General features: G+C 27.6%; 3 protein-coding genes across 3 annotated transcripts; 1 reads left to right on the top strand and 2 right to left on the bottom strand.

The window, feature by feature from the left end:
• Positions 1 to 1,833: 1,833 nt before the first annotated feature.
• ValRS-m (Valyl-tRNA synthetase, mitochondrial) lies at positions 1,834 to 5,858 on the top strand. Its single transcript, XM_011501456.1, has 13 exons — positions 1,834 to 1,951; positions 2,029 to 2,218; positions 2,287 to 2,533; positions 2,604 to 2,832; positions 2,929 to 3,108; positions 3,237 to 3,361; positions 3,436 to 3,704; positions 3,802 to 4,030; positions 4,179 to 4,301; positions 4,369 to 4,476; positions 4,579 to 4,738; positions 4,888 to 5,551; positions 5,626 to 5,858. The coding sequence occupies exons 1-12, from the start codon at positions 1,873 to 1,875 to the stop codon at positions 5,166 to 5,168; spliced, it is 2,220 nt and encodes a 739-aa protein (XP_011499758.1). The 5' UTR covers positions 1,834 to 1,872; the 3' UTR covers positions 5,169 to 5,551; positions 5,626 to 5,858.
• A 220-nt stretch (positions 5,859 to 6,078) lies between these two features.
• Positions 6,079 to 8,579, bottom strand: LOC105363634 (kelch domain-containing protein 4). Its single transcript, XM_011501380.1, has 8 exons — positions 8,350 to 8,579; positions 7,873 to 8,279; positions 7,514 to 7,680; positions 7,289 to 7,438; positions 6,991 to 7,209; positions 6,723 to 6,901; positions 6,459 to 6,648; positions 6,079 to 6,284 (listed from the first exon to the last, which is right to left on the bottom strand). The coding sequence occupies exons 1-8, from the start codon at positions 8,455 to 8,457 to the stop codon at positions 6,148 to 6,150; spliced, it is 1,557 nt and encodes a 518-aa protein (XP_011499682.1). The 5' UTR covers positions 8,458 to 8,579; the 3' UTR covers positions 6,079 to 6,147.
• A 418-nt stretch (positions 8,580 to 8,997) lies between these two features.
• On the bottom strand, positions 8,998 to 10,858 carry Syx17 (syntaxin 17). Its single transcript, XM_011501381.1, has 5 exons — positions 10,558 to 10,858; positions 10,286 to 10,481; positions 9,993 to 10,201; positions 9,534 to 9,750; positions 8,998 to 9,320 (listed from the first exon to the last, which is right to left on the bottom strand). The coding sequence occupies exons 1-5, from the start codon at positions 10,690 to 10,692 to the stop codon at positions 9,181 to 9,183; spliced, it is 897 nt and encodes a 298-aa protein (XP_011499683.1). The 5' UTR covers positions 10,693 to 10,858; the 3' UTR covers positions 8,998 to 9,180.
• Between the last annotated feature and the right edge of the window lie 16,439 nt (positions 10,859 to 27,297).

The raw sequence follows: 27,297 nt of genomic DNA on the forward strand, positions 1-27,297 counted from the left end.
CACAATTTTTTATTTTTTTGTTATTTTCCATGGAAAAGCCATTAATGCCACATTCTTATGTAAAAATCTTATATTTTTATTACTTACATTACTTCAAAAATTATTCCTATGTATTCAAACGTAATTTGCCCGCTCCCAAAATATTAATAATTATCTAAAATGTACTATCTATTAACAATTGATTAATAAACTATTCGTAGTCATAATTTATTACAATTTTCATATCAAAATAACATATAAAGAGTAAGAATATCATTGATCAATAAATATTAACCAGATCAGGCAAAAATTATTAACAATTGAAAATTGAACAATTAATTAATTTATATAAACATATTTTTCTATAAATCTGTATAATAATAATTACAAAATTAATTAAAAACATTAATGTAAATGAAGTCGGATAACGTTTGATATCGTTACGAATCTATGGCATCCATACAAATCTAAAAGATCAATCAGTCATTTTCAGACAAATTTTGAAAATATTAATATTTTTGTTATATAATCTTTACTATAGGTGGTATATTGATATAGGTGCATAGGTGTATTTATGCATATAGAATAGATAGTAAATAGTACGTTTAAAATTATCGAATAGAATAAATTTATTGTTTTTTCATTAAAAAAAAAAAAAAAAAAAAAAAAAAATTTAATTTAGATCTAAACAAATTTAATGATTTTTTATGATTGACAGTATCTATCTGTATATTGAAGTTAGCTAATTTGAATGGGAAATGTAGTTGAGTATTGAGAGAATAATATGGATTGTTTCATTTAACGTTTACTTATTGAAATATTTTTCAATTTCCTTCATAACATGAAAAAAAGAAAGTGAATTAAATTATAATTTTTGATCGAATAAGTGCTACACCCACTCATAGAGTCATTAAATAGTTCTTATGCTTGCGTTGTTTATATTCTTAAAAATAAAATTATTTACAATAAAATACGGCTTAAAGAGTTAATTAACTTATTATTAAATAAAATAAGATCATTTCTACATAAAAACATTGCGCTTGCAAATTTAACAATATAGCGAATTTTCTATGTTTCATTAAAAGAACGATGAATGTCTGTGACAAAAAAGTACATATAATTATACGAAAGTTATGAATTAAAACATCAGCGTAATGAATTATTCTCTTGTTAGTGAGGTTTGATCGTTTTTTAATATAACAGATGTATTCGGTCTTCTGATAACCGGAGTTGAACTTGCACAGACTTAAATAGAATAATATCGTGTAAAACTTTTTAGGTTGGACTCATGTTTTCTTTTTTGTTGTTGTTGTTGTTGTTAATTATAAGTGCAACATTCGATTATTATAAATTATTAATACTTCACGGTCAAGTAAATTAAGTTTGACCGATAGTACTTTTTAAAGCCGTGAAAATAATTATCAAAAATCGTATTTCTGTTACTTTTTTATGTTCGATCGTGCAGTAAATAATAAATTTTTTTGCTGACAATACTATGCGACATTCAATTACCGAAAAATCAGAATATATTAGGTACGTATTTTGAAAATAAACAAGTCGATCTTTTAATTTTGTTTAATTGAAAACTGCTAGATATTCACGATGCGGTAGGTTACCATAATAATTGTAATTTGCAAATTGCTACGTTTATGTCTTTGTTAAAAATAAAAACATTATGTGCTCGATTTATATTTATTTCAATTACTTTTATACAATATAACTAACTTTTGGTTTATTTTTCATGTATAATTTTGTTTGACATACGGTGAATTTTTATTAGACAGAGAATATTTAAGGTTAAGCGACAATTATTAGGATACATTGCTACGCCAGTTTATATATAATTTTATTTGCCAGAGCATTTGAAATAATTTATTAATTTAATAGGTTATAATGTATATATATAAAGCAAGAAAATTTGTACACATTAAGTTTACAAGAAGATATACTGTTCATCCCGAACGGTTAAATGGTAATTTCTTATATTAAACATTATGTATGTAATCTAAAATAAATATGAGATAATGAATAAATAATAAAATTATACAGATTTTCCTAGCTGTTACAATGCATCGGATACAGAACAAGGCTGGTACGAGGTTTGGGAAAAGAATAAATTTTTTCAACCACAAAATACCAATGAGATATATAGGATGATTTTACCACCTCCAAATGTTACCGGAACATTACATTTAGGTCATGCTTTGACAGTGACAGTTCAAGATATTCTAGCACGATGGTAAATATCTACTTGCTTTAATATTACAACATTACAATATTACAATATGTATTATATGTTATAATTAGGTATAGGATGAAGGGATTTCCAGTTATTTGGGTCCCAGGGTTTGATCATGCCGGTATAGCTACGCAAGCTGTAGTAGAAAAATATTTAAGTAAAACAAAGAATATCAAAAGAAATAGTTTGACTAGAACAGAATTTCATACAATTGTAAATGATTGGAAAAATAATAAAAGTAAAAAAATTAAAAATCAATTAAAAGAATTGGGAGCGAGCGTAGATTGGTCAAGAGAATATTTCACTATGGATGAAGTGCGTATACAATTAAATTTGTTTTAATTAATTAAAGTTTTAGACGGTTCTGAAATTGTATTAATTTTAGCATCACAGTAAAGCTGTCAAGGAAGCATTTGTCATATTGAATAAAAGACAGCTGTTATATAGAGACAAGAGCTTAGTAAATTGGTCTTCGGCCTTGGGTAGTACTTTGTCCGATATTGAGTTAGAATTTGAGACTGTAACTGGGAAAGTAGACCTGTCGGTGTCTGGCTATAATAATAAAGTTACTTTCGGACAAATTTACGAAATTTCTTATGATTTAATAAATTCAGGTATATTTTACCAATATCATTTTTTTCATGTTATATAATTTTTTATACAAGAAATTTTTATACAAGAAATTTTTATACAAGAAATTTAATTTAAAGATGATAAGTTAAGTGTTGCAACAACAAGGCCTGAGACATTGCCAGGTGATGTAGCTCTTGCCGTTCATCCAGATGATGAGCGATATAGCCAATTTATAGGTCAGCTGGTATGGCATCCTTTGAAAAAAACTTCCTTACCTGTGATAGCTGATGAAAATGTGAAGAGAGATTTTGGCACGGGTACTTAAATTAAATTATTCCAAATAATAGAGTGTAAATAGTACATTTAAGACAATTGCTCAAAGCGTCGAGCAGCATAATATTAAAATTTGAAAATTTAGTTAAATATATGAAATTATTTATTTTAGGTATTGTAAAAATAACACCTGCCCATGATAAGTTGGATTTCAACATTGCCAAAAAACATGGTTTAAAAATGATCGAAGTCATTAACGAAGATGGCAAATTAACGAAAGAGGCAGGTCGTTTTCAGGTGAAATATTTTATTTCGATAAAATAACATATCGCATAATTATAAAACGTATTAACATAAATTTGTGATAACAGGGATTACCAAGATTCATTGCGAGAGAAAATATTTTAACGGAGTTGGTGAATCTGAATGCCTTAAAATCAGTAAAAGATCATCCCATGCTAATTCCACGATGTTCACGAACAGGAGACATTATAGAACAATTATTGCGAGAGCAATGGTTTATCAGTTGTAAAAATATGGCATCAAGAGCATTTGAAGCTGTTAAAAATGGATCGCTAAAACTTAATCCTTCAATGTATAATGACATATGGCTTGATTGGCTTAACGATACTAATTATAGGTATTAATAAATAAATTTATGAATTTTAGAGTTATGGCTGTAGTTAATAAATCTGTCACCATAACTAAGTTCAATTCTTATAAGATACTACTTTTAGAGATTGGTGTGTTTCAAGACAATTATGGTGGGGTCATCAAATACCTGCCTATTATTATAAACAAAATTATATTAAACATTGGGTAGTTGCATCATCCGAAGACGAAGCTTTAAAACATTTTAGGACACAATATGGAAATTCCGTTTGGGTTCAACAGGATAGTGATGTCCTCGATACATGGTTTTCTTCCGCACTATTACCAATTTCATCTTTCGGTTGGCCAAATCAAGTAATTATTCATAAATTAGTATTGAAATCGATTAATTTATCGTATAAATGTGCGATTTAATTATTATATTTAAGAAAAATAATAAACTATCATATCCAATTAATAAAATCGAAAGAATTACATGATGTAAATGAATTTGCTTTTGTAGACAGTGGATCTTAAAAAATATTATCCTTTAAGTATTATGGAAACAGGACATGACATTTTAATTTTTTGGGTTGCTCGAATGGTTATGTTAGGACTGGAATTGACCGATAAACTTCCATTTAACGTATGCCTTTTATACATAATTATTTGCATTTTTTTTTTATAAAATTTAATTAAACTTCTATTAACAGGAGGTATTATTGCACGGAATTCTTTGTGACGCCCAAGAGAAAAAAATGTCAAAAAGTCGTGGTAATGTAATATTTCCAGAGAACGTTATAAATGGGGTCTCTTTACAGGTAGAGTTGGAATTAAAAGCAAAAAAAAAACTTTTATTTATAAATTATAAATAAACTAAATTATATTTACTTGTATGTTTCTTGCAATATTATACTTTTTAGAGCTTAAATGAACAAGTAGAGAATAACTTTTTCACTGGTATTTTGAACATAGATGAATTAAAAGAAACAGTAGCCATGAACACAAAAAATTATCCAAATGGTATAGCTAATTGTGGCGTTGATGCTCTGCGATTTACATTATGTTCCCATAACATTAAAGGTATTGTAAAGCATCAAATTTTTTATTTCTTTATACGAATGAGATTACTCTGCTTTTTACGTCTATTATCACACACCCAACGTATATGAAAAAAAAAAGAGAAAAAAAAAAGAGAGATTGTATTTGAAGATAATTAACATTTTATTTAGAGCGTACGGTGACGTTCGATATTACCGAATGCGAACAAAACAAATTTTTCCTGAATAAGATTTGGCAAGCTAGTAAATATTTATTACAAATGACAAACGACTATCCAATTGTATTTCCTCAAACTTTAACTACAATTGATAAATGGATATTAAGTCGACTGTCATTCATGGTGGATTCTGTTAATAACGGATTTGATGAAAAGGCTTTTTATAAAGCGGTATCAAGTATAAAACAATTTATGTATTATGAATTTTGTGATTATTATCTGGTGAGTTTTTAATTCAACGTAATGAAAGTAAAGTATGACATTAAATAATTAAAATTGAATCATTTTTAAGGAAGGAACAAAATTGGGATTTAAAAGTAAAGAGATCGATGTCATTACTAGTCATAGATATACATTAGCAAAATGTTTAGAAGTAACATTGAGGATTTTAGCACCGATAACTCCGTATTTTAGCGATGATCTGTACTCGAAATTATCAAAAAAATTATCAACTTTCGTATTTAAAACGTCCTTACTGGAAAGTTCCTATCCAACTAATCGAGAAGTTGAAGATTTACGGAACGTTGAATTGGAACAGGACATTAATAAAGTTACGAAACTAATTTCCTTTTTAAGAAGTTTATTAAGTAATGTGCCGAAACGAAAGGACGCAAAAGGTATAATATTCAATCCTACTTGCATGTATTACACAATAATGTAATATATTATTGACTTTATAAAATTATTTAAGGCTGTATTGTTGTTAATACTTTGGAAGATCAAAAATTGTACGAGGAAAATATTAATCTTATATCGGGAGTTAGCAGATTATTGAAAATTGAAGTTTCTCAAGCGAAAAACTACAAAGGAAATAAAAATAATATCAGTAGTAATACCGATCTTAATTGTTTTATCGATCTTATAATTAAAGACCAAGCAGTTCTTAATGAAGTAAAACAGAAAATACAAACAAAGAAAGTGAAAATTGAAAATAAATTTAAAAATTTCGTACAATCGAATAAAAGAAAAAAATTTTCATCCAATAAATTAAAGGAGCAAAGTTAAAACAAAATAATTCATCATATATGTATATAAGTTTGCAAATTTATAATTAAATAAATTACTAGACTTCGACCTTATTTTTCTCTAAGAATAATCGTGCCTGTTATTGATTTAAAAACAACAAATTAATTTACATTTTAATCAAATTGTTATATTGTATATAATATTTTATAATTAAAGATTTGACAATATTTCTTTACAAATGAGTAAATTATGCATCTTCCATTTCATTATTATCCTCATCGATATCTTCATCGGATTCTGATTCAGAACTGCTAGAGTCTAACAAGACTAATGTTGATATATCGTCGTTTATTATCGTTGTCCATTTATCCAATTTTTTACAATCTAATCGACATAGAAAGAGTATTAATAAAATAATTTCTTCTATCACAAATGACAAGAATATTTTATTTGTTATATTATTAACAGTTAGTAAATATAAAAACTATGCATCATCATTATCGAGATGAATAATAAATAATTACTTATATATATGAGAAAATTGTTTTCATAATTTACCTAAACTGTAAAAATCATTTAGCGTATATTGTTTATCTCCATCTTCGATCATGCCTCCGTACATGTACAATATATTATTCTTTACAGCTAAACTAGCGTTAATTCTTGCTGCTGGTGTGAATGTATCTGAAACAGGTACTCCGACATCCGATGTGACTTTGTTTGTTGAAAGTGTAGGACCAAGAGTGACCTGAAAATTAATTTTTAAAAAATATATTTTATTCACTGTGTACCCGATGACCTGGATATTAATATAGTTATTACAGTAAAGATTCCGTCATCATCTGTCACTACGGTTCTTGCAAGGGCACTCTCAATTTCGGTCTCTACATCTTCCGTATTGTCTTCTATCTCATTCTCCTCAATATTTTCTTCATTTTCATTATCTTTAATTGTCCGTCTTTTTTTACGTACAGCCAAATCAGTTTTCCCACTTAAATGAACTAAACGGGCATATTTTCAAACAATAATCTCACATTATCTTATTCAATATCTCTCTAGAAAGTATATTTTTTAGATTTAATCGTTGTACCTCTATGCCACTGTGGCTTGCTCAAATTTAATGAAAAAAGGTCATTAAATAACCTTCCATTCAGTTCTTCCTCATTATCCTCTTCGTCAAATACTCCTCCAAATATATAAGCTATATTTGGTTGAACGATAACAGCTGATGCACTACACCTAGGTGATACTGTTATGCCACTTGGTTTTACAGTAGACCATTTCCATTTTAAGCCAGTTTCATCATTTTCTTATAAAAAGATTGTTACATTAATAAGAATTCTTGTAATAAACATTACAAATCTAATAAAATATTGTAATAATTTTACTTTCAGGAGTTAGTAAGAACATGTCACTGTGTATATGGCCTTTGTAAACATCTTTTTTTATTTTTTCCTTAATATAACCTCCGTAAATAAGAATTTTGTTTTCCGGCGTGGGTAACACTATGCAACCTGATCGAGGCACAGGTGGAATCCCTGGAAATTTGAATATTTGCCTAAATGAGAGATTATTATACTTATCCAAGTAATAGAAGCATTAATAATATTTACCTGAAGTTTCAATTCTATTCCATACATAATTTGTCATATTAAAACAATAGATATCATTGAAGTATTTGCAATCTTTATGATTATCGTAGAAACCACCAAAGACATATAAATTTTTTTTTATATTTATCATTCTGTGACCACTTCTCGCTGAAGGTCCGCCAGGAGCCCTGTTAAATATTTCAATAACTTATATATTAGTCGAAAAAAACACGTTTAATTATAAAGGAACAGACTATAAATCAAATTAATTGTCACTTTATAACTGTTGACAATATAAATTTTACAAAATTACGACGATAACTATGGTTTAACTAGTAATATTTGAGTCCCTTCAATGATTAATAATGATAGGTATTTACAATATTTTTTCCCATTTTTTTTCTCCTATATGAAATTTCCACAAATCTCGATAGTGATAAAACTGTGATTCTGATGGACTGGAAAATTCTCCACCAAAGATCCAAATTTCACCATTGTTCGATTGTGTACCAATCGCTTGATGGCTGCATCTTGGTGGCGGAGCATAAGGTGCTTTGACAACCGTCCATTCGTTCTTATTTATATTATAAAAAAACAAATCACCATAAACTACTGTCTTTTGGCCATTACAAAATTCGCCACCAAGCATAATAAGCTCATCTTTAAACGGATGAGGGGTTAATGTAAAATTAACTCTACGAGAGGGTGGTGAAACCACTGCTTCTACAACCTTTTGTCTAGATGCTTCTTCTTTTTCAATTTGAGCAATAACCGTTTCTATATCTTCCTAAATTTAAAATCAATGATTATAATTACAGGTATACTTATTATTAATGCAGTCTTAAACACCGTCTAACCTCATTCAGAACCGCCAATTCTTTTTTGTGTTTACTGTTGAGTTTCTTTTCAGTCTTTTTCAGCGTTTTCTCATTTCCGCTGATCTTTTTCTTATTCTTCTTTTTCATTTTGTGTTTAAGCAATCAAAGCAATTAGAAATTACAATTTGTTAATCCGACACTTTTTGCTACACAATTTATGGTAGATCAGTGGCGGATTTGTCAACATTAGAAAACTAAAGAGAAGAAGTGTCACACTTCGTTCTAAAAAATATACCAAACTGGTATTTTTTATTTTTCGAGATTTAGTAGTTAGTATAAAATTTTAATAAATTTCATATCAACCAAATATTAAATTTTCATTAGGAATGATTAATCTCTAGTTACTTAAACTAAATAAATAAAATATTTTATTTTTAATAAGTGAGAAAAATATTGTCATTTGGTTATAATTTTTTGTCTTGAGAGTAATACTTTACGAGAAGAGTAATATGAAATGCAAATTGTTGATTATATAAAATTTATTTATATTTCAAACTTTTATGCCATACATAATTTTATGTATATACATGATATCGCAATTCTTTTTTTTTTTTTTTTCTTAGCAAAAATAATAATAACATTTGGTATGTTGTATTTATAAATTTTTATAATTATAATTATAATAATCACAGTTACATCTTTAAAGAACTAAACATAATTTTTTTCTCCACAGGAGATAATTATTTGTCTTGTATTACATTATAGACCTACGTAATTACAACATATGAAAAACAACAAAATATAGCTATTTTTTACTTCCTAACAAACAGTGCAGAAATTCATTTTTTTATCTTCAATATTCTCTGTAGGTCATGAATCTTTCTTATTCTGATTTTCATTGGAGTTTTTTGATGAAATTTTTGAATTTTCCAAAACTGAAGGACCTGCAATCAGCTTTAATTCTGAATCCGTGTGACACTTCTTTTTTAATATAGTACCACCTGTAAATCCTGAAAGAAAATTAGTATTTAAAATTATTTTTCAAATTAAAACCATTCCTGTATTTCTGTGCATAAACATACAATTATATATATATATATATGCAATAATATTAAGTGTAATACTAGCTCGATGTCGAATATTGTTTAATCGATAAGGAATATTATGAACGACAATAAGCCGTTACAAAAATGTTATGAAAATAAAAAGTATTATAAATTTACCTAAAAGTCCTCCACCAATAGCTGTCAATCCTCCAAATTTTAAACCTACTAGTAGTCCGACCGGTCCACCCAAACAACTTCCGAGTAATGCTCCAGCCAATGGATATGCTACAATTTTGTATTTTGATGCTTGTTTCAAGTAATTTTCACCATCTTGAACGTTTACTTGGGTCTCCACTATGTCATTTTCAATTCTGCTTACCGATTCAGATTGTACCTATAAATATTAAATATTATTGCATTTAAAAGATTCAATCAGTTTCCAAAACGTTTTAAATTTTATATATGTAATAATTAACGTTAAATAATCTATTAAAAGCATCTAAAATTTATTAAAAATATCTGCCAATTTTTATTTCACATTATTCTCTGATTGTAATAAATGATATTAATTTGTCATTATTATATGAATTTCGTATGAATAGAAAATTCTACTTCTTATAACAAACGAAAACTTACGTGTACTATTTGATTAAAATCGATAAACAGTTGTTGCAATTGTTGTAAATCGGATTGTAAATAATCCCATGCTTGCAAGCAGGCTTGTTGTCTCTCTAATTCTTCTTCTTCGGCTTGCATTTGAAGATAATGATTGTCAAATGGCATTTCCACGGATTCGTCTTCTTTGGTTAACGGCTTGTTAATAAGTGGTAAATTTAAAACAAGTTCTATTAAAATATAAAAAATAAATTATTAAATGTCTCGTGAATGCTTAATATAAAATAAAACTATAAATGGAATTATGAAATAACCTAAATATTCGTTTATAGCGTCCAAGGTACTTGTTCTGGATTTTGATGTTAATTTATCAAAAGTAGCAATATCGCTGTCCAACACTTGTCCTCGTAATGTCTCCATTTCGTGAATTAGTTGTTTTAATTGTTTGACTATTCTCGTAGCATTTATTTCTTCCATATACACTTTGTCCCAGTCTCGAACACTTTGACACTATTGGAAACGCAAAGCACTCGTTTTATTATCGAAAAACAATTCTCATCATATAAGAATAATAAAATTTACTTACTTTCTTTATGTTATTTTTATGCTTCCTGAGGAGATCAAGATGATGTGGAATAGCAATATCATTAAATTTGTTTATTGGAATTTCTAAGCGCTTTATTGGTTGTTTAACGATCTCATTATCAGTAGACAGAGACATGTTTTTCAGCTCATTGAATATTTTCAAATGATTATAATTAAAAGGTAATAAATAATATCGGTATTCCTTTTACGTCTGCGCCGAAATTTGGTTATTGCACTGCTGCGTATATGAAAAATTTACTATACTTGATTATCGTATAAAAATAAACTAAATACTTTCTGTATGCAAATTTTAATCGAAATGTTCATATGTTGTATATAATACGATATATTATTGTTGCACTAAGAAAACTGTTTACGAATATGACTAAAGTGTCCACATCCACGATATGCGCATAACGTTTCTTTTTTTTTTTTTGTTCTAAAAAAAGACGCACATAGTATAAGTCACTGATTTGCGCCAAACATTGAAACTATAAACATACGCAACTTGATACAAGCTTGAACTAATCAAGTGGATTTTTCTCTTTGGAAAAATGCATTGCAAGTTATTACGATAATTAGGAAATCAATAGTATAGGATAATGTCATCAAGGAGGGGATAGAGCGGGAAATTTGTAAAGCTATATGGATAGAAGTGTTAGATCATTTCATTCTATATTGATTTTACATTATAAATATTTAGAGAAATTGTAATAATAAAGTAAAAATTATATTAATTACATGTTTCATTAGTCTATTTGAAGCTAGCTGAAGTAATATGTCGAATTATTCGCTGGTATAATATCGTGTATATATATTATTGAAATATAAGATTTCTCTATTTTTAGAAAATAAAATTTATATAATTATATCAAGAGAATTGTTTACTCAACTCCTAAGCAGGAGGATGTAGTAATGAATAGACAATGGTGATTTATATTTTAAAAAAAAATAATAAATTCTAGATTAATGCAATACAGTACGAGATAGGCATAACAGTAGTTTTATTAATGTTAAAATCATATTTATCTCAATAATTTGAATATAAAAATCTATCTTTGAAACTCATTAAACAGTATAATTAAAATTGAATATATACTTTTTCGATAATTTCGAAATGCGTGTAATCATTTTTTATGTTTTATATTATTCTTATATTACTATGTTATTTTTTACGATAAAAAATTGTTTATTTGATTTTTTTTTTTTTTTTTTTTTTTTTTTTGAAGAAAATTATGCTTTTAGCAAATTTTCTAACCATATGCATAAGTGTATAAGCGTAAGTTTATTAGGTAGTCTGCATAGTCTGTATATTAAAAAGTTGCCAAACGACTTTTTCGTTAATTTAAAATGTTTTATATGGTAGATTTATATATGTTCCTACAAATAAATGTAATTCATTTTTAGCACCCGATGAGTTTATATTTGCCAATCTCTCACTCTATATATTATGATTAATTTTTCATTTCGTACATTTCTTGGATGGAAAGTCATTTTAGTCTATTAGGTGCAATTAATGAAAGATCTTTTCAATTATTTATCTACTACTTTACTTATATATAAATTTAAGAATATTATAAACGCTAAAATTAACGAATGATTTCCACAGATTTTATATTTTCCTTATTTTCAATGCTAATGTTTAAAATTTTCATGCTCATTTTTGTAATACTTATTTCAAATTAATTCTATAAATTATAATCTAAATTAAATATTAATAGTTAACAACCAATTTTAACAACTTTTTAAAAATTATTTCTGAACACTTTTAATTATTAATTCATTACTATCCGTGCTCGGAAACGCCATTAACAAACGATTAAAAATATTTGGTTTGATATTGTCATTAAAAATAATTTTTTATTATTCCTTATAGCTACTAGCTCTATTATGAATCGAATTAGGTCAATGAAAATATTTTTAAAAAATTTTGCTCATTTGTCCAGTAATGGCAATAGTTAATAAATAATACAGACACGAAAGTGCGAATTTCATTATTTGAGAAAAGCATCTAAATAATGTCCTTGAAAATATCTTTACAAATTGTTTCATGATAATATTTCCAATAATAAACATAATATATTTTCTTCTTTATTAAATTGTCGAATCTCACGAAAGAAGGTTTAATAAGAAATTTGCCATAATACATCGAACGACGAAGTTTGAGGGAGTATATATTTTCCAACAAATTCATCGATGGATGAAAAATAATAATGAAATTTTCATTTCAACAAACTTTCATCAAATACATTATATTGTTTTGTTATTTTTAATATGAACGAAATAATTAAACAACCGTCTCTATATAAAAATGAACTAAAAATTAGTTTAAACAAAAGGTATAATTTAATTCATTTTACAGATATAATTAACTATAAGTATTGTATATAAACGATAATCCAAAGAAGATGTCCGTGCATGCCTCCTCCGTTATCTTAATACAATAAATTTACTCCCAAGTGATAAGGGAGGCGATATTAGATGTGTCATTGTGTTATGCTCAAAACCTTCCCTTACATCAATCTAAGAAAATTTTTTCTAGAATGTTTAATGATTAGATTAGGGACCAATGTGATGACGATACAATCGTCATTCGAGTTCAAACGTCGTTCGATCGGCGAAGAGAGGAGAAACAAAATGAGAATTAAAAAAAGAGGGAAACGACAGTTCATCCATTTCGTTCGTTCGTTGGTCGCGTCGGCGACTCGAGATATTTGCCGAAGAATAAAGCCGGGTTGGTTGGACTTCCGGTAATGAAAAACCGATTGCGACGAAATAGGGTCTGAGGACTGCTTGTGACATGCAATCGAATCTTTTATACCACAGTTATCTTCCTCTTCTTTCACTCTTTCCTCTCTCATTCTATCTATTTCTCACTTTTGCTAACTCTATTCCCTTTCCATCTCTTTTTCTTTATATCTTTCGATCTCTCTTGTATTTTTTCTATTCAACTTTTCATATTGCTACTTCAATAGTTCAATAGAAAATTTTGGATTTTTTTTAATAATGTGATATTGTGGGTAGCATATTGTATACATCAAATGATTTTAGTTTTCCACAGTTCCTAAAGTTTGATAAATTCTTTTTTCACTGATTTTCAATGCTTTCACTTTCTTTTTTATATATTATTTTCGTGAGTTTTTGATTATAACGTTCGTTAAAGTTTATAAAAGTTTTTCGTTTTATATCAATTAATTGTACTTGTACATAAACTTTTTGAAATATGAATTTGAAATACTTATTAAGTAATTGTATTCTCTAAAATCTTGTTTATATAATGAAAAATAAAGTGATTTTTAATTTTTTACTATATTTATAATTTTTTACTAACATTCGATAAAGAAATTATCATCTTATTATTATTTTACATGCTTTTCATATTATTGAAATATTTTAATGTTTATATTCACACATACACACGCGATCACGCATCAATAGTATTTATTATACTTTTTTATTTATTCCCGGTTTTCTTCACATTTCCAATTCACTTTTTCTTCATTAATCTACATTTTCTATCATATTTCATGTATAATCATGTATTTATTTAAAAAGATATTTTATTTTAGGTGAAACGTTGCTCGCTCATTGCTTACGGACTTATTCGCATTTGCCCTTCTAACCGCCATTACGTCGTTACAGATAATGAATATAACCAATCTAGTACCAATAAATATATATATTTTTTTTATTATTTTTCAAGTAGAAGCCGATTTAAATCTTTTTCATTCTATTAATTCAATTATTCATAATTTCACAAATAGATTTACAATTACTTACAAATAGATTTTTAAGTGAAATCCTTTTATCGATGAATCTCTATGCTTGGTTACGAAATATATTCTTTTGTTATAAATTTTTATTTTTTATTTATGAAAAACATACAAACTTTTTTTCCGTAATGACAGTTTCATGATTTTTTTATATTAGTTGGCACATTATTTACAAAAGAATTATTCTATCTGTTAAAAATTCTATGTATTTATAAAAGTTTGAAGATTTATGACGTTGTAATGACAGTATAATATCGTTTTAATCATTTTTTTCTAACGAATTTTTTCTAACGAATATAAGTAGACATTCAATGAATAATCTTTCTTCAAATATGTTATTTTATATTTATTTATAATGTATTTTTCTTAAAGTTGATCCATCATTGACATGGCATATTTACTATAATAAAAAATGTTTCTTTAAATGTTTGAATATGTTTTAATATCATTTGGATTTTGAAAATTTAATTTTAATGAAATCAGATTTTAGAAATTTCCTTATAAACTTGAAAAACTAAATTTTTAATGCTTCGCTTAAATCTGTAACGTCTTGGAACATATATGAAATTACGAAACGTGAATTGCATTTCATATTGTTATCTCACAAGCTTCGATGATCTTTATCATATAATCTTACCTGCTAATGTATCTTGTAATTTACATATTTCGGTACTTCATAATTCAGTATTTTCATATAGAATTACAAATATATTTAAATGAACATAATCATATGTAAAGTCCATGTGAATATTTAAGTATTCTTAACAACGTGCTACAGTTAATTTAACAATAACCGTAATTCAAATTTTGCAGTAAAACTTATATAAAATCCTGATAAAACATATTAAGTGCAAGACAATTGTTACATTTCTTCATTTATTATTATTATTATTATTATTATTATTATTATTATTGTTATTATTATTATTATAAAAATATTTATTTGAATCTGAGTATGATATGGCTTTTGGTATAAATAAAATTTTCATTAAATTATAAATATTATTTCTGTTTAATTAATTGTATACACATATTTTAAAATTATCACGCGCGCCCGTGCGCGCCCATACACACACTCATACACACATGTAACCATTATGTTGTTCAAACACTTTGTTTACTTTCAAACTTGATACAATATGTAATTTGGTTATTTTTGACATATGATTTATTAAGTGGAAAAGTACTTTCCCCGTAGTCATGTATTAATTGATTTTCTACGTCATTCTATTGTGTTTTAATCCATGTTTCTTCATGAACTTTGAATAATATTTTACTATGAAATACCTTGTCAATGCATCGACTGCTGTTCATCTTCATCATTGTTTCTAAATTTTGTTTGAAAGTTTTTTCACATATTTTGTTTCTTTCATATTGTTAATTGCGTTTATATAAATGTTACAAGTAAATATTGAAAAAAGTATTATAATAATATGTAATTTATTCTCTAGTTTATTTAACACAATTCTCGTCATAATCATTTCTATTAGACAATAAATGTAGTGAAATTTTAATTTTAATTTATGTAAAAGTTAGTTTATAATAATTAATGAAGTAAAATAATTCATATTATAGTATATATATTAGATGGATTCAAAATCAGAAATATATCTTATCTGTATCTTATTATAAATAAGGTATTTTTTTTTTAATACTTTAGCAGTTGTGTAAAGATTTGCTAATTCAAAATAAAATTTATATTATTTTACATATATTATACGATATAAATAAATAGTGAAGATAGTATTTTATAATAAATAATTAATTTTGTATATTATTGTGGTCTAGTACAGTAAGAAATATCGTACAATCTATTATAAAATAATAATTAATTTTAGTTTTTACAAGAAGCTTTTGTGAGAAAGATTTATAAACTATGTTATTTTCTTACGTTGAAAAAGAAAAATTTATATAGTTGAAACGGAATATTTATATATATATATGTTTATACACAAATTCACACGCGTGTACATACATACATAAATATACATATTACTTAAGTAATTCTTTTGCATGCTGTTACAGAATGTAAAGCGTATGCATTTTTCATTCATAATTCTTAAAATTTGTGCACTTTGAATAGAATATGAAACTTCTATATGGTTACTTTGAAATCCTGATTTTTATTCAACCACAACTTTTACTAAGTACTTTTGAAAATTTGAACAAAGGAATAATTTATCTTTAATATTTTTTTTAGAACAATATATATTTCTAACTATATATTTTTATTTTTAAACAAATCAATACATATTTATCATATTACATATTAATATATATATATATATATATATATATATATATATATGTAAAATATGATAATAGTGGTAAAAAATTATAATAATTCTTATTATATTTTTTAATAAATTAAATAACGAGCTCGTGTTAAATGATACGATATTTAAACATTAATATAAATAAAAATATATAAAAATAAATTGAGATCAATATTTACATAAAGCATGACAACAATATCCCAACGACGTACACAAATGCTTGAATAAAATTTAAAAAAAAAAAACAAAAAAAAAAAACAAAAAAAAAAAACAAGTGGAATTAAAAGTAAATAGGGGACGAAACTAATTTTTTCCTATACTTGGTGCATGAGTTTCCGAGGATTTTCAAATTCCGTCATGGATGCAGCAAGTTCGCACACCATCACCCTTAAACATAAAAACTTTGTGAAACGAACGTTCTTCGCCGAGATATATATGGGCGTATACACACACTCTGCTTGCATGCAGGTTGGTAGCTTTCGCTTCCGGGGGATCCATAGCTAGTTAGGGTCTCTGTTCCGGTCTGATTGCAGACCAACACGCTGCATTCTAATGTGGGGAGCTTCTTACTCGTGCCGAGATACACAAAGGAGAGTTGCCTCCTCCACCTCTTCGACCTCCTCCATCTCCTCCATCTCCTCCACCTCCTCCACCTCCTCCACCTCCTCCCACCACCGGCCGCGAACCCGCTGTCTATCTCGCTTCACTCTATCGTCTTACCTTTACTGTCTATTGCTTTTTCCTCGTTTTGCTCTGGTAAAAGAGCTCCGAGTCTCTATATCTACCACTCTCGATCCTTTCTTCTTCGTACGCTAATTGCCTTATCGAGAATTCAATTCAATCAGTTGTCCCCGACGAGGCATTTTACAATCGAAATTTCCTTTTCTCTGAATTCGATTGTTTCTATATCTTTGTAATTGTATATATTTGAAAGAATGGCCACTTTCCGGTTTAGTGTATATTTTCTAGCGTCGCTGAAAAATAAATGCGAATAAGTATTCGTAGTTTAAAAAGCAGATTAAAAATTCATTTTATTCCCAGTGCGTGATTTGGTGTGGTATTTTGAAATATTTATCGATATTTTATTTATTGAAAAATGTTGCCTTAAGAAGAATTTCTTTAAAATATTTTCTATCGTATCACTTAAACATTAGCTTGATTTATCGTTAAAACATTGTTAAATAAAATTAGCTTTTTAAATAATACAAAACCAAATTCTGATTATTTTTATTCGTAATTTATTTAATTATTATTTAACTGCAAATTAACAGTTTAGAAATTTAAACATCATTTCCACTTATATTTTCCTAATTTAGGAATTAGAATTACGTATAATTATTTAAATTACAATATATATATATATATATATATATATATATCAAAGGTTATCGATAACATCCATCTCTTCAATATGTAAAAATTCCAACAGTTAAAAAGAAAATTTGCCAAAGAAAGTATTATAACGAAAGTGAGTTGATTTTGAAAATTTTTAAGCAACCTTGTAAACTCTCGAGTGAAGTAGTATATATTTACTTTCGTCAACGCATAAAGCTTTATGTTTTTTTTTGTTTTTTTGTTTTTACACAAAATACCATTACTTTAAATTCCATTTTAATTAGAATATTTATTAAAATCTGCATTCAAGGATTCCGAGATCGTGATTATCTATTACATAATTATATATCTTATAAACTAATTCATTTATACATTTAATATGATATAACGTAAAATAATTTAATCAGAATAACTTCTTTACATATTAGTTTAAGAATATTGAATACATTAGATAAATGGCATTTAAGACGAGAGGGGTATTCAGTTATTAAAATTTTAAAATAATTTTACCAGAGCGTTATGGAAAATCATTAGAAGTATTTTAAAATATTCTTTAAATGATGATTTCAGGAATTTGATATTTTTATAATTACAAGCTTCCATAATAGTTTTTGAAAATTCATTTTCTTTTCCTTTGATATTAACATGAGCGCCAGACGGTAAGGAATTTTCCATATGCAATATCCTAAAGTCATTTGATCAAACACGGTTAAAGTATAGAAAGAAACTTGCAGATCCACTGATTTATCTCTGTTTTCTATCAATTTTGCGATCGTAAAATGAAAATTTGTAAGCTCACGATGCGATGTCTCTTAACTTTAGTACTCTAAGAAATCACATTCATATATAATATTTTGAATCATATGAATAGTAAATACATATTTGCTTATATAAATTTCAAAATAAATAACATATATTTTTAATATTAATCATTAAGTCACAGGTAGTATTATTTAAATTTTATGTTTATAATTAATGCCTAGAATATGTTGTTACACATACATTGTTTATTTTATCTGTCCTATAAATGTATTTATTAGGCAGTGTCGTATTGATTGAGTTTGCATTAATCGAATAGAAAGATATTGTTGAAAAGCAATAGTTGAGAAAATATGAGAGAAATTTATGAGAGAAATTCTCAGAACTTCAACTTTATAGTGTTCTTTTATTGCGGCAAAATATTTTAAAAAGTTATTGAAATAAAAACATCAGATAAATCAATAAAAACAAATAATCGTAATCAATTTTATATGAAAGTATATTATCTTATGTAATTTAATTAATTAACTTAATTATAGATAATTAATAATATTGAAGAATTAAAAATGGTATATTTCATTGTTGTTTGGAAAAAAAAGAAAATTTTAATAACCGGCACATAAAAATTACTTTTAATTAATTTATTTGTTTAAAGATATTAATTTATCAAAGGTTATTTATTTATTTATTTATTTTTTTTTTTTTTTTTTTTTTTACGATTAAGCTATTCATTTTCTCTAATAAATCAACTCGGTAATCAATTAATTCAATATAATCATATTACGTTATCCTAAATATTAAATTAATCGATGCTCTCACATCGGTTGTTATCTATCTTAGATTAAATTAATGTTTTCATTTTAATTGAAGATTATGCGTTGTCGATTATATTTCGTTGTATTTAGCTGATGAAATATTTGGAGCTTTCAGTTATTCTTAAAATAAAAAATTCCCATCAACGCTTGAAGCGCTTAATTCACACCCGAATATCGTCGCCGTAAAATCCAAGTTCACCTTGCTCATCCTCGTATCTGTCACTTTCCCTCCTCTTTCGGAAACAAGTACATTTTGACGTTGTATTAAAGCGGTGTCACTAACCCTTTACTTTATAAATACGCGAATATGCCGTCAAAGTTTAAAGGGAGTTCGATTTCTAAGGACGTAATCGGATTTTCTACGCCCGCGTCTCATCACTGAAAAATAAACGAGTACTTATATTTGTGTTTGCCTTAATTTTCGAAGTTTATTACATTACTAATGTCCCTAGAATTTCCAATTTATTTATAAAGGGCAGTGGTATATACGGTAATGAGATCATAACGATAGACACCGTAAGCGTGCCGTCGTATTTTCCGCATTTTCCGCCCGAGAATCTCACTACAATTTATGCTTTACGTAAAGTGGACGTTCAATGAGCTCTCGCGCATAAATATGAAATCGCATATTTATGAATCTTTTTATATTATTGCCCATGTTCTGTCACAACTAGCTGTAGCATTAATATTTTTATTTCATAAATTTAACTTTCGTTTATTAAAAACAACGCTTTCACGAGCTTTTTCATAAATTTGACGTATAAAAGCGAACGAAAAATTATATTTTAAGCATTATTTACGATAGATTAATTTCACTAATTACCAACATTATTCCTGTTTCTTATTATTTCCTATTAAATAATTAACTCGCGAAGATAACATTTCTAATTATCATTATCTCCGCGCACTTATTAGCTAGTTACTTTATATAATAATCATATTGTTGAAATTTCATTTACTTATAAATTGTAATTGAATAAAACATCTTCATATCTAATATTAGTAAACCGTATATTTTTCCCATAAATATTAGATTTCCAATGGCTCAAATTTAATATTCAAATTATTCGAATATCTAAATTAAACTTGGACATATAAATTTTATAGTTATTAAATTTCAGTCTCGAATAATTTTAATACGCGGATTTCATAATCATTATTGTGACACTCTAAAATTATAAACTATAATTTAAAAAAATATTTCTTGAATATGAAATGCTTTGTCTCTAATTATTCATTCGTATTTAGAATTTTTATAAATATAAATGTCGATAATAATTATTTCATTTAAATATAAGCACATCGAGAGATATCAAAATTTTAGAATTACGTACACATGCGTATGAATTATTCATTGAAGCAACTTGCATCTGGCTTTTAAGAATGTTAAATAAAAAAAGAATTCAATTCAAATAAACGTTCCGTGCATATTAATTTTTTTTTTTTTTTTATATTTGATAAAAATAAAAAAAAAAAAAAAACTTTTGTTGTTTTCGTCAGTTTCCAGCACATTCATCATCATATTATTTAATTAAAAGGCGTACATTTTTTCTCTCCTTCCAATTATGTAGTTCAAATTACCAATTATTTATTTATATTTTTATTTCAATCGGATATAAACGAGGATCTCTTTATATTCGTGGCACTGCAACATTCGCAGAATTATAATATGAATAATTCACAATGGTTAATAGATATAAAAAATAATTTATTTTTTTTTTATTATAAAATTTGATAGATGCGTTATTTTAAAAAAGCGAGCACATTGAATTTACAATACATTTTTCGGCTAAAAAGACCAGTGCTTCTTTTTTCTCCTCGGTAATCTTTCGGAATTATGGGATTCTGCACAAGCAAAGACATCGTTTCTTTTTTGTTTTTCTCTTCCCTTTAACGATCACGTGCCTAAATAAAGGAGTAAATCCATGCAAAGAAAGAATGATGGAATGATAGAATAAGACTATGGAGAAAAAAAAAATGAGGAAAAACTAAGAGAAAAAAAAAAAGAAAATAGTAAAAGAGACGGGCAAATTAATATTTACGAAATTTCTAATCTGATTATTCGTGGATCTTTTTCGGCATCCCTATCGTCCTCCTCAATACATAAACGCGAATGTATATGGGAAGAGGGAGTGTACGAAGGAGAGTCAAAGTGCTGTGGGACGCGAACGTCGTCCCCAATGCGGATACTAATGGCGCGCTCACACCGAGAGACACGTGTATCTACAAACTGCTACGTGCTCGGCAGTAAGTATTAATTGCATCTATATAGGTGCTGGATGCTGTATAGCCGAAGAAGCCCGAACGTGGTGATGAGGGTGGAGAGGGTGGTGAGTGCGGGGGGAGGGGGCGGGTGGCGAGGCAGGGACTTTATACACGTGCTCGATCGCTAAATGCGCCCGCAGAGACGCATCGATAGATAGGAAGAGTGAGAAGGATCGAGAGGACGAGAAATCGAGGAGACGGAGCGAGAGAGCCAGAGCATGCGACAGATAATGGAATTTGGACGTTCTACATTGATATTAGTTTCTTTCATTACCCGAATATAAAGAAACGTGAGAGACGAATTGATTAGCATTCCTGATACTGTTGTTCGTGTTCCGAATAGCTCTTAACTTAATATTTCACCGTTATTTTAATATTTGGTCATATAAAATTAATTTTATATCAATGGATAATAATCGTCATTGTTCGTATAATGCATAGGTGTGTCTATTAACTCTGAATTCGTGTTATTGTTGTATATTCAGATTGAGATAATATGTGAAGTAATTAGGGATCGCAGACTCGATGAATATCAAATGCGCACATTTTTTCTCTCGAGAATAATGAATTTACAATGTTTATAGTATATTTGATTAGTGGATGCTTAAGCGTGGAAATAAAGTTTTGTGAATTATGAAAATACGTATTGACATTATTTTAGATGATTCCTAGGCTTTGTTACTTATAAGCGAAAGCAAGTCTTATATAGCAGTTTCTTATGCTGTTGGAATCCGTAAACATATCATGTAAGTTATAAAAATAGAAATAAAAGATATGAACATCTTCGTTGTTGGGAAGAACTGTCCATCCTTTCTTCCCCGCCTCTCGACTTTACCGACGGCGTCAAACTATATCGGGACAAAGTCGATGGAGGTTTTATGGAATTTAGCACCTATAAAGTCCAAGGTAAGAAAAGTTAAAGAGTGAACTATACGATGACAAGTGAAAATACGATTTTCTCGTGAAACGTGAGGCAAGAGAACGTCTTACACACTTGACTGAGTTACTCAATGCCATGTAAGCAAAGTATTGAAAATAATCACCGTATAAATATCAGATTTTTTGTATTTACAATGGCAATTATCCTATGGCTTGTGCGTAGGCAATATGACGAAATTAATTTTTGTTATTTTTCGTGAATGAATTTCGTGAATAAAGTAGGGCAGTGTATATAAATAAGTGGAATTTGGTTCATTCGAGTGAACGGAAAACAATTTTATCCAATTTACATGCAGAATAGCTTGTAATATAATTCAGCATAAGCTTGGAAATCAAGAGCTCTTTCTCGAATCAAATATTATATTCTATTAGAATGGAAATACTACAAGTCAATATGAACGATATACGATTTTCCAAAACAAGATTATCATTTATGTCAAATAACTCGACTATTCGATTTAGAATTTAATGGCATTTCTTTATTGTATTTTGCCAATTAAGCGAGAGAGCCATAAAAAGTCAATTATAAATTATGAACTAAATTTTACAACGAAGAATTGAAAAAATTCATTAAATTCTTGCGCAATACATATTATACTTTTTTTTCCAACCCTCATATTATAAATAAGATAACGTATAGACATAAACGCGCATATTATTCAAATTACAATTGTAGATGTGATAGCAAATATATGATCCGACACATTTTTCTTGCAGCCGCGATAGTTGGTCATTTGTCGTAAGAGGTCTATCGATTAATTATAATAGCTGATGGAAAAATTTGCAAAAAAAAACAAAAAAAAACGATACAGTCAGTGGGTAATCAGTAATGACGTTAAAAAATTCTCAGATATAATACATTTATTGTTACTAATATTATCGAACTAATAAAATATTAATTATATGCTTTAAATAAATATGAGGAACAGGTCAATCTATTGCACACTTTTGTAATTATAATAACGTATTACATAATTATTTCAATATAATTATTACCAATGACGTTTAATCGATAAAATATTAAATAAATATCTTTTTAGTAATAAAACTCAATTTTTTGTCAATGTTATTGTACCATTGTTGATAAACGTACGTGTGCAATGAAAAAAAAAAAAAATCTTTTCTAAAGGAGCGATACAGTTTAATTCTAATCTTCCATGGATAAGTAATTACGAGGACAAAAATTAAACATTAGATTAACTAAAGACTGTAAGATAGATTTTTAACTTTGTTTTTATAGACATTATTTTTATAATTATTTACATTTATAATATATGCATTATATATATACACATCGTAATGGAATTGTAAAAAGTTTAGATTATGAAAAATTATTCGTTTCATAATGAATATTGATCATATAATGTATTATGATTAAGTATAAATACAATATTGATATAATTAGAATAAGCTTTATTATAATTAACATAACATATGTTACCTATTATTAACTCCCATCATTGGAAATGCTCATTCGAGAAATATTTAATAAAAAGCCAATGATTAATTGTAATAATATCCATTATTAAGGAAATCCATAAGATAGCATAGATAAGCCATTGAACTGCTAATAGCTGTAAATTTTACATAAGTAAACTTCCTCCTTTTATGTACATAATTCTATCAAAATATAGTCCCGAAACTATGGAATATTTGTTACAATGACATAATACTCGGGTTCAATCGATCTTCCGTCTGCTTAATATCACGCTCACTTATGACTTGCGAATGTTAGCCCGCGTGATTGTTAGTTACACATTAGAAACTATGTAGATATGGTAATTCGTGTAGTTTCATATATAACAAAGAACTTGGGGAATCAGTTCTGTTTAAGATTGTCGTTAGTGGATTGGCAGTGGCAGATGAGAGTGAGTCGCGTAATCAAATACTAACATAGTCAATCGAAATAATAAATGCGACCAAGAGACTGCGTATAGCGAGCATTTCTAGTTCACAAAACTGTCAAGAAAAATCTCTAAAATTTCCTTCTCAGCATGATAGAGGCTGATAAAGCATATTATGGCCTTACTCACTCCCACATTACCCGCTTTTCGCTGAGATCAAACTACACGCTCGCTGTCGCAACTGTGTGAATATTCTTCTCGACATCCATTACAATATTAAATTACATATACGCAAATAGCAATTGTAAAAAATTTACGAATTGTATCAGTATACAGACAATTTAAATGATGAAAAATTTGAAACCCCCACCCTCCCCCACCACCCTATTTAAAAGATCTTATTAAACTCACCATTAAAAATTATTTTATTTAGCGTTTAAACAGTGGTGAGTCAGTTGTTAACCTAGAAAACGTCAATCTTATTTATAAAAATAAAAGTGGGACGATATTCGCTCACAGAGTAATTTTATATCCCGTCTCATTTTATTTTCCCACACTCTCGTTCGTTTACATTGTCTAAGAAATAAATGATCAACATTTTTTTCCTTGAATAAAATAACTTACAAGATCCGTATATTTTGACATTCTGAATATAATGTATGTTTAGTGCCAGGTGGCGTTTTGTCATTCGTAGGAGATTCGGCGCCACTGAAGAAAGTTTCACTTTTCTCTTCTGTCCTCTCCATTTCTTATTCCCTCTTTTCTCTTTATCTTTGAAGTAGTTTTCACTTGTACACCGTCCAGTGCGTACGTGAAATTATACTCTTTTCTTGAAAACTTTTGTCCAATATTCCCGGCGGCATCTGGCATATTGAACGCCTTCCTTTCCCCTTGCCATGACACTCCGTGTTTTCTTGCTTCTTTCTTCCGCTCAAAACTATGAAAAGCTTTTTCTATTTTTCCCTTTCTCCTTCACATGGATCGCTTGATTCCCATATAACTGTCATTATTCTATAAATAAGGTAAACAATTTTATTTGTCAAATTCATCCTTTATTAACAAACAATGCAAATGTATTTTGCGATAATAGTTTTCATTTTTGTTAATTTTCCATTTCAGTGTATTTTATAAATTAATATCTGAAATCCAAGACTTGAAAAGGTTGACGATAGAAATGTATTGCAACATTTTCTTTAATTAAGAACTCAAATATTATCATCGATTAATTTAATGAATTGAGACTTTCTTTTTTTTTTTCTTTTAAATTATATTTAACATAATGTTATAATCAATGTAAATTGTAAATTTAAATGCCATGAAAGCATCTAAGATACGAAGGAGAGATATAATTTCGATACGTACTCTATAATACTTTACCTTATTATTTCATAAAAAATTCGCACTTTTATTATTCTTGAGTAAAAGTAGATTAAAAAGTTCACGTACATTTCCACACTAACGATGAAAAGAACATTCTTTTACGCTTAAATTATATTGCTAATGTTATTTTAATATATTAACATAAGCTTCAATATTGTACTCACGTTCATTCTGTTGTTCACTCATTTTGCATCTATTCCGATTTAATCAGCCTCTTCAATTGTTGACAAAAATGATTTAATTTTGATTATTAAAAGATAAACTCAAAAACAAAAAATAAAATAAAAAAAAAAAAAATATCTCTTCTCTATAAATAAGATCTTTTATCAATCAGAATCAAGCAATCAAGCGCGTTACATGATTTTGATATCATCGAATTTTCATTCAATATTCAATTATGGGGAATTTTTTCTCTCGATTATTTTATATGAAAATTACAAGGCAAAATAAAGAAGCGAATGAATTATTTAATAGCAAATTTCGCTAGTGCGATTGGCGAAAATTTATTGAAAATTAATCGCTATTTGTGAATTATTACAATATTTGACTATACAGGTGTATGTAGTAGCAAATAATCATATTTCGAATTATTGCTGACTCCTGTGCTCCATATGTAAATCAGGAAATTTCATATCAAATCTATCCCCCACCCCTCACCGACCGATTAACTAGAGCCAATATGGAACATATGCGAACTTTGTTCAGACGATACTGTAAGCGTTGTATATTGCATGTACAGCGCGTATTACTCGACTGACCATAGATTACATAGTAAGGGTCGTGTTTGTCAAATTACTAATTCAGAAAATCAACATCAATATATGTTAAATGACTACATTATACGTAAATTTATATTTATGGTTTTATTGCTATTCTTCTCGTAGTTATTTCTTATTTATTGGCTCGGCCACAAATTTCATCGTTTTTTTTTCTTTTTTCTTCTTTTTTTTCTTCTTTTTTTCTTTTTTTTTTTTAACATTTAGCGATATTTTTAATCCATGGCGATATGATTGCTCCTACATTAGACGCACTAGTACGCGATTATTTAATAAGATGGAATATTTTCACACTTGCACATCAAATGCGAATAGCAAATTAATTTTTATTTGATAGCTCATTGCCGTAAGCGGCAGTCACACTTAAGCTGACTATTATTGTAATTGAATTCAATTGTTACTCTCTCGCATTTTATATAAGTTGAAATTTTGTCGCAATACTCCTCGCAGTTGCAGCTGCTGCATATATTTGATAATAGGACGGAAAAGTGCTTCACTTGAGTAAATCAATCGTTCAAAAATATGAAGCTCAAAGAAAATTAAATTCTAAAGGAATTAAAATCCATGCGGCAGTCAGGC

This window comes from Ceratosolen solmsi, unplaced genomic scaffold, assembly GCF_000503995.2.
Source record: "Ceratosolen solmsi marchali unplaced genomic scaffold, CerSol_1.0 scaffold3, whole genome shotgun sequence".
In the NCBI taxonomy this organism is placed as follows: Eukaryota; Metazoa; Arthropoda; class Insecta; order Hymenoptera; family Agaonidae; genus Ceratosolen; species Ceratosolen solmsi.

Bases quoted from the DNA above. Each gene is read 5' to 3' on its own strand.
- ValRS-m (XM_011501456.1), top strand. From the start codon at position 1,873: ATGTATATATATAAAGCAAGAAAATTTGTACACATTAAGTTTACAAGA. The intron at 3,362-3,435 runs GTGAAATATTTT...TTGTGATAACAG, and splicing joins AAGAGGCAGGTCGTTTTCAG to GGATTACCAAGATTCATTGC. The intron at 4,477-4,578 runs GTAGAGTTGGAA...TATACTTTTTAG, and splicing joins TAAATGGGGTCTCTTTACAG to AGCTTAAATGAACAAGTAGA.
- LOC105363634 (XM_011501380.1), bottom strand. From the start codon at position 8,457: ATGAAAAAGAAGAATAAGAAAAAGATCAGCGGAAATGAGAAAACGCTG. The intron at 7,210-7,288 runs GTAAAATTATTA...TCTTTTTATAAG, and splicing joins GTTCTTACTAACTCCTGAAA to AAAATGATGAAACTGGCTTA. The intron at 6,902-6,990 runs GTACAACGATTA...ATGCCCGTTTAG, and splicing joins CAAGCCACAGTGGCATAGAG to TTCATTTAAGTGGGAAAACT.
- Syx17 (XM_011501381.1), bottom strand. From the start codon at position 10,692: ATGTCTCTGTCTACTGATAATGAGATCGTTAAACAACCAATAAAGCGC. The intron at 10,482-10,557 runs GTAAGTAAATTT...CGTTTCCAATAG, and splicing joins ATAAAAATAACATAAAGAAA to TGTCAAAGTGTTCGAGACTG. The intron at 9,751-9,992 runs GTAAGTTTTCGT...TAATATTTATAG, and splicing joins ATTTTAATCAAATAGTACAC to GTACAATCTGAATCGGTAAG.